We start from the raw sequence: 8237 nt of genomic DNA, 5'->3' as shown, positions 1-8237 counted from the left end.
ACAGAGCAGGGGCAGGTGCAAGATGACATTCAATCAAAATCAGGCAACATTGTTCAGAGGACTTCGTCCATGTCAGCGGGGCGCAGTGGATGCCGGCAGACTGGCAAGAAAAGGGCAAGCAGCTTTGATGCCAGCCGTCACCGGGACTACATATGTTTGCGGGGTATGGCCAAGCCTTGTAGTGCTGTGTTTACTGGGGGTAGAGAGGAGGACTCCAGTGATCAGAGTGAACTCAGCTGTGCCTCTAGTCTCCACTCCACCCACCACCTAAGCATGGATAGCTCATCTAGTACCACCTCCCACTCCTGCCACTCACCAGAGGGCCACTTAAGGGCCCTGAAAGCCAAGCACACTGCAGCCAGTGCAGCCTCCTCCTCCTCCACCCTAAAGGCTGCGGCAGGGTCTGAGGCAGGAGTGCAAACTGGAGGAAAGCGGCGCACCTCCCGCCGGATCCCCAGCACAGGCAGTGCCAAAACGCATGCCAGAGTGTTAAGTTTGGACAGTGGTACAGCTGCCTGCCTTAATGACACCAGCCACCTAGGAGCTCCAGCTGGGCTGCATCCCCTTACAACCTCCAAATCGGACCTGGAAGCCAAAGAAGGGGAAGTCCTTGATGCTGCATCCCTGCTGGGGCGGGCCTCCCAGTTGGAGTCAGTGACCCGCTCCAGAAACAGTCTACCTAACCAGGCAGCTTTCACTGAGCTTCAGGACGCAACTGCTGCTTCCCTGCGGGGTATGTACCACACATATTGTGCACATTGCCTTCAATCTGGTTTACTACTAGTGTTTGATGACTAGTCTACATTTTATGTTGTCGATGAAGTGACTCTGAATTGAATCACAAGAAATGCTGTGATCACCTTATCCACATGTAAAGGTGGTCTGTAATGTAGTCTGTTTTCTAAATGATCAGCTGAACTGTGGACTGTTTTTATGGTGAGAGGATTGTTTAAGTAGTAACTGAATGATTTTTTTTTTTTGGATGTGTATTGAGCATAATTGTGTTGGAAACCATACTTTATGTCCATTACTGAATAGAAGCTTTCTAGTCCATTAGCAGGAGCATAATAATGGAGGCTGTTTTGGGTGTACTCCTCTAGATTTTAGGATTGCATCTTTATTGCCCTTGTGTATGGATGTGGCTGCATAAGAGATGTCGTTTACCTTTTTTCATTAAGTGTAACCATGGTGAGTTTCCATGGAGTGACAATCCTGACCCACAGTGCTCCCTGTGTATGTCCCTTTTAGCATGATGGCACAGTGTGTGCTTTGTACTCTTATTAGTGTCATACACACTGAGTCTAATAGGGTTTTCCTCTCCCACATTTTTTAGACTGGCAGGCTAATATCTTACAGGGTTGTTCTTGGGTTCTTGTTCTTTGGCTTCGATGTGTTGTGGACATTTTGTTGTTGGCTCTGATTGTTTCCAGAGTGTTAGAGGCAGGATGCATCTGGACACCTCCATGTCAACTGTTGGCCACAGGCCTCTCATAATTAGTCATATTTTCTGCTTTGCTTCCTGATGTCATGACTTTTTAACATACTGTGTTGTCCTGAGTCTGGCCAGCTGACAGTGCCAAATGACCGGCATTAAACTCTAACGTAGCATTAGTTGTTTGGTGAAAAGTTTCTTTGACTTAAAGTTGTCAGTGGTGGTTATGGGTGGAAATTTGTTGGGCAGTTGTTGGAAAATGTCTGTATGCTCACCCTTAAGCCAGTTCAGGGACTGTTGTATTGAGGAGTTCATTTGTAGAGGAAACTAGAGACCTCACACAGGTCTCTAGTTTTAAGTACTCTGTTTTTATCCCTATTTATCTCGTTTCAACGAACATTGCATTGTTTACTGTCTGTTTATACTGCTTATTCTGCATTGTTTGCCCAGTTTGTTGCTGTTAACACTGTTAATTTTGTTATATTACTCAGTCTTATGCTGGTTTACTGTTTGCACATTGAGAGCCGATGAACCAGAGTCAAATTCCTCGTGTGTCTGTCACACCTGGCCAATAAATTTGATTTTGATTCTGAGAATGTGAAGTTGACGTCACGCCATATTGAATTTTGGTAAAATGCGCCATGTTTGGAGCATCACCCTCGTTATCCATCATAGATATATACACTACATACTGCATAAAGTAATGGACACTTCAACTATGTTCAAACGTCCACGGATGGAACAGAAAATTATTCGTGTACAGTGTTTGCTTTTTGCTGACTTCAGACACTTCAGTCTCACTTGCTGATGTACAGCCAGTGGCTAATGCTAGCTAAATTTAGCTAGAGTTAGCAAACTTTAGCTAGAGGCTGCTGAGTCATTTTGTTGTCTTTTATTAGCCTTTTCTGTTTGTGTTTCTCACACACTGCATTTTAGCCACCACAGACAAACCTATCAGTGGATTTAATCACAAGACTAAAGTAAACACTCTGTATTTGTTTTCTCCTGCTTATCATCATATTGCTCTAGCTAGCTCTCCCTCAGGGGTTGGTTTCCTAACATTGGCTAATGTTGGTCATCATGAGCCACTGATCATACCAGACCAAGTAAAGCTGTAGCAAAACCCCTGTGTGCAGTGAATTGAGCTTTGCTGTGTTTGTTTCTGAATACAACTCTTTTACTAGGAAGAATGTTTATTTCTTATTTCAAAAGTTACATAATCTGCTTTAAAGTAAATGACAAGAATCTTGGGAAAGATCCATTTTGGCTGCAGTGGGTGCTGTTCAGCAAGGTTAGAATAGACCCACAATATTTTGGAAAATGTGATGAATGCTGTCATGTTTCAGTATTGTTTTAATATTTTAATTTTGCCTTCGTTCGATTGTAACAGCTGAGATGCAGACAGGCAAAGAGGAATGAGAGAGAGGGACATTATATTCAAGAATGGGGGATGTCATGACGCTTGTCTCAGCCACTAGGCCAACACTTCACTACGTGTCACTGTTGTTCTGTCAGTCATGTTGTAGTGGAGGTCTTAAATTTAAATGGTTGGAGTGAAACCTTAGTAGTGTGAAGTTCCAGCAGCAGATGTTGAAGCTGTTGTTGCTTTGTTTTTTGAAATGTGACTGGCAGCCAGCATAACACGTGGTAGTATCACTTCCTGGCGTCCACATAAAGCGCTCACAAAAAGAAAAGCCATCCAGTCTGACTGGCCAATGATGTCTCTCACCATGACAGCCCCAGGGAGCGAGGAGACAGTAATATTTCGGCGTGAGCGCAGCACATTTCGTCGGCAGGCAGTGCGGCGGCGGCACAACGCAGGGAGTAACCCCACCCCACCCACCTCTCTCATTGGATCTCCTCTCAGGTACGCCGTGCATGGAGCAGGGAGTCATTTCTATTGTTATGTTGCCTGGCCCTACTTGGCATTCTTTCCTGTCCCACATCAATGTGCATGACGTCAAGCAAGACACCCTCTCTCATTAGATGGTCGTCTCCCCTCTGTGATGTCTTTGGTCCTCCTTTTCTCAAGACTTCACTCTTTTCATCCTGTTATCTTACCATCTAATCTTTTAAATTCCACTTTTTGGGCATGGATCAAAGAATGGAGTTCTTAGAAAATCCAAGGCACAAGGTCACAAGTTCTGACTAATCTGTTTGGCTGACATACCGCCTCCTCTCCGAACTCGATACATTCATTAATAGACGGTGATATTGATCATTTTAAAAATCAAAAGTTTAAGATGGCTGCCTGTCCCCACCAGAATATACTGTTTTAAATTGTGAGTCCTTAGCTATTTGTTAATAGAATTAGTTTTTCACCATTTTAAAATTTTGTAGCAGTTTTCATTAAACTTGTTTCATTTCTTTAAACGGTGTATGACCTTTTTCCCCCTGTCATTCTAGCATTACAGAACTAAATTAAGTTAAATTGAACTCAATCAAATCCATGTTGCAACATACATGACAGTAGTGTCGGGTGTGTCTCCAGCACCCTGATCACTCCCTTTATCAACTTGATGTGGGATCTAACCTTGAAGTCAGAGTCCTCTTAGGAGAAGAGCTTAAGCCCTTGCTGTCCAAAGTGGCAGTGACCTGACATGCTTGACTACTACCCTGCAGAATACTTCAAATAAACTGTAACTCCTGTGGTTGTAGCCTGATTAGAGACCATGCTATAAGTGGAAGGTCACAGGTTCCCTCATGGCAACAGCTTGTGTGTCCTGTGTTGTGAATTTAGGAAAGAAAGCATAAAAACATCAGAGGTATAACTTAAAATAAAAATCAACCATATAACTGTGTGTAAAGTGGCCAAAAAAAAAAAAACTTGAATCTGTCTGTGCAGATGCTCAGTCATCCAGGTCATAGTAAGCTGAAAAAATCAACTGAACTAGAATTAGACTGAATTAGATCAGTTCAGAACTGATGAAGCCTCTTGGATGAGAGGTGAAACATCTTCGACCTAGAAATCTAGTCCAGTTTTTTTTCAGAATAAAGTTGAATGTTTATGTTCCACTGGTCTTGTGCTGTGGATAAAGTTCCTGCAGTTTCCTTGTAGAGCTGCCAGCAGCATTTCACCTCTACCCTCGGCTCTATGTTTTCCTGCATCTGTCTTGTGAGGTCACATTTTTAATTGCTGAGCCTTGAAAAATGTTTAGCAAGAAAAACGACTGTGCAGCCTTCAGGCGTCAGCAGACACGCTAAATGATTCCTTGTTCCACTGATCCCTCCACTGCTTGTCCCTTCATTACTTTACTACATTACTTCAGATAAACTTTATACATTTTAAAGAGGATGTGATCTGGGTTTTACTATTTTGATTAGTCTTCTGAATTCTCTGACACACTGAGGAAACATTACACCTCAGGAAGATTTTCCTATGAGCAGATTCTAAATGGAAAAAGTTAAAGTTAAAGTATGGGGACGTTAAGTCACATCTGCACTTCTTTATTTCTGGTTTATACCTGTTTGGAATTACTCAGAAAGGCTTCTTAAGCATTTCACGTATAGGCTTTAAAAAGTCACAAATCTTATCCATGTCTGCTGCCATCATAGAAGCATTGGCTTAATATGGAATGTGAGAAGGAAACACAAGATACAAAGGATGTTATTTTGTGTTGTAGGTAAATTTTAGTCTCCCCTGGCTTCTTCTGATGTCATTAAAATCTGTAGTCAATGTGAACACTAAACGGAATATGGTGATGATCAGAAACAAAAGACATGATTCAAATGAAGTGTAAAAGTTGTAATATTATAAATTTGTTGCCAGAAATGAGCCAAAATGTGAAAGACAATAAAGTCAGCGGTAGCTCACAGCCAGTTTAGCCTGAGTTGGGGGGCCTCTACTATGGCAGCCTGAGTATGCATCACATGTGAAAGTACCTGTCTCATCCTTCTCCCCTGTAAAGATGTTTTCTGTAATACCCTTCTGGCCTCCCCCACTTCTCATATCTCCTCAAACAGTCTTCAGGAGGCTCTCAGCCAGGCTTCCCAGCCTTCTGCTTCCCAGGTGAAAAGTCAGCCATCCAGAACTCCATCCCAGGTGACTGTGCTGAGCACAAGCGCCTCCCTGCTGGCCAGGAATGGAAGCACACACCTGGAGGGTTCTCAGGACAAGGCCTCAACCACTGGCGCTACCAGCTTGCAGGATGACTTCGGTAGGGACCACATAAAGAGAGCTTAGATGTTAAGCTAAAGGAATTTCATACTGAAGCACGCTATACTGCCTGTTTGTCTTGAGGTGGATCCATATTGCAGATTGAAATGTCTTTTCACAGGACTCCTGATTTGGTGATTGATGTGGGTTTACAATGAAAGTTGCTAGTTAGAAAGTTGCGCAGTGGTTTTGCTGTTTGCAGTTGCTTGAAGAGAGCTGGTCACAGACACGAGTGTTGCAGCCAGTCATAGCCAGTGAACTGTCACAGTCAGTCAGAGCTGAGCACAGTTATCTATGCTCCATTTATTTCTGTCTGTGATTATGTCTGTTGCGGTCACAACACTCCCCTCAGTGCTGACAAGAGTTGTTATGTCCCTGTTATACAGTGCTAGTGGTAAAAGTATTACTGTCCTACTCATAATTTGATCAGGAGTGGATTTCTTGACTGGGACGCATGTTTTCTCTTGGTTTATCTGTGTGTCCAGCTACACAAGCCTCTCCACCTCAGTTCAGTTTAGCTGTCTTGTTCTCACTTTCCCAACATTTTTTTAACAGCCACACTGTTAAACATCAACAATATAAAGAGTTGGCATTGCAGTCGAGGTTACATTAACCTGAGCAGGAACACTGTTACCATGGCAATTTATTATTTCTCCATTAGTGTAATAAATAAGGCGGTATTTTAGGAATCCTTTAATCTCTAAAACATTAGTTTGGAAATTTAAAGGTAACATTGAAAGAGGTGTCTGAGTTCTGTTCCACAGACAAAGGTTGTTAAATTGTCACTTCAGTTATTGGAAGCTGCTCGATACTGTGTGTGGTACTTGTGGACATTTATAGAAAATTATCCTTTATTAAAGTTTTTTTATTTACTATAGTAGTTTAGCTGCATGACTGCTACATTTATATCCTACTTTTGTACAAAATCCCAAGATCAAGTAGAATAATCTCCCCTGAATCAACAGAAACACAATGAGAACAACCTGACTGGTTTCAAGAAAAGCAGGAAATGACCGGCGACTTGCTTATTGCCTTTTTGGGAGGAGACTCATTCACTCACTAATCGCATTAGCTCAGATGAACACAGTAATATTGCAGAGGCCATCCAGTTCCCCGTGTAAACATCTAGTTTGATGAAATTATTCCCACAGTCAAAGTCACGTCTTGCTTGTGATTTCTGTGGACTCATTGTGCTTCTCTTTCCTTTGTTATGTTTTTCCAGGAAAGCTCACTCCCTCCTTATATGAGGCCGGTGGATGTGACTTATCCCTGGTCAATTTTGAACCTGCAGCCAGACGAGCCTCCAATAATGTATGGTTAGTGTCAAACCCATAATTCATTTGATTTGTTTGGTGGGATTTCCGATGATAAAATACACCCCCTGGCTGCTTTCATGAGCTTCTAGTCTTTGTCTCTGTCCCTGTTTAATGTCTATCTTGTTCTTGACCGGTAACAGATACTGTAATTAGTGATACATATCAATTTTGTTGATATAGTCCAGTTGTTAGACAGCTAAGCGTAGTATGGGGTCAGCTACACATCACTGTAGCTAAAGCATGTCAGCTAATGCATATGATAGAAGATCATTTGAGGATCTGGAGACTTGCTTACATGATGCTTGGTGCTGCAACTGTAAGTGCACCAGATGCTTTTCTCTCATCCGTGTTCTCATTTCGTCTAATGCCCTGCAGGGACACTGACTCCCACCTCTCTAGTTCTACCTCAGTTCGCTTTTACCCTCATGACCTGGTGAGTTACTAGCCAATGTGCTGCTGTTATTGTGTATGTGTGTGTGTATATGTGTGGCTATACATTGTGATGACCAGTTTGAGTTTCATGTTTTATCGTGTGTGTGTGTGTGTGTATGTGCAAAAACAGTAACCAACAGTCTGTTTGCATATACCTGCGCATTATTTTTGGCATTCTGCTGTGTTTATTAAGTTCCATTGTTAATTTGATTAGTTTGCTTGTTGTGTCAGTTGTTGTTGTTGTTGTTGTTGTTGTTGTTCCTCTCTCTCTCTGTTATTTGGTTTTCTTGTTGCCAGAGACCAAAAACAAATCTCCTGTTTTAAAATCACTCCATGAGCTACCTGAACCAGTTTTCAAAGTTCTTTATTGGATTTCAAAACCCTTTACAGTTTTGCACCTGTGTTCTTATCTGATATGTGTTTCCTGTATAAGCAAGAAAGATGTTGTCGATCAACTGGTTCTGGCTTTTTATCCATTTTTACAAAGACAACCCAGATGGCTGGGAGTGGGTGGGGTGGCGGTGGTCCATTCTTTATTCAGCCAAAATCAAATTGTATGTTACAAGAAAAAAAAATTATGCTTGTTCTTTTTATGTTTGTTTTTGCATCATTATATTTTCACGTCTCCTTTTTTGATCTTAATCAGAATCATGTTTGTATAAAATATTTAAAAAAAAAAATTTTTTTGTAAGACATGTGGCATGAATAAGTTTCAGTGACCGTGAGACAGATCTCCCTCCCTCAGATCCGTCTGAACTGTTTGCTGACGATGGACCCCGAGCTGCTGGAGCAGCAGGATGGAGACCTGAGCCCGGAGCTCCAGGATGCACCACTGGGACCCGAGGACCCTGCAGCCACAGTTGCTGCCGGCAAAGTCAAGCAGTACTACCGTCTGTGGCCT

The 8237-nt window shown here is 42.3% G+C and overlaps 1 protein-coding gene across 1 annotated transcript in view; it reads left to right on the top strand.

The window, feature by feature from the left end:
- Positions 1–8237, top strand: part of pcnx1 (pecanex 1) — a 30925-nt gene that overhangs the window by 9803 nt on the left and 12885 nt on the right. Inside the window, exons 7-12 of the mRNA XM_020622861.1 lie at positions 5–733; positions 3170–3299; positions 5396–5589; positions 6811–6904; positions 7280–7337; positions 8067–8233. Coding sequence (XP_020478517.1) covers positions 5–733; positions 3170–3299; positions 5396–5589; positions 6811–6904; positions 7280–7337; positions 8067–8233 — 1372 coding nt within the window. The remainder of the gene's footprint in view (positions 1–4; positions 734–3169; positions 3300–5395; positions 5590–6810; positions 6905–7279; positions 7338–8066; positions 8234–8237) is intronic.

This window comes from Monopterus albus, unplaced genomic scaffold (genome assembly GCF_001952655.1).
Source record: "Monopterus albus unplaced genomic scaffold, M_albus_1.0 scaffold290.1, whole genome shotgun sequence".
Taxonomy (NCBI): Eukaryota; Metazoa; Chordata; class Actinopteri; order Synbranchiformes; family Synbranchidae; genus Monopterus; species Monopterus albus.
Note: the sequence above shows the minus strand (reverse complement) of the source record. Positions and strands in the feature narration are given on the sequence as shown.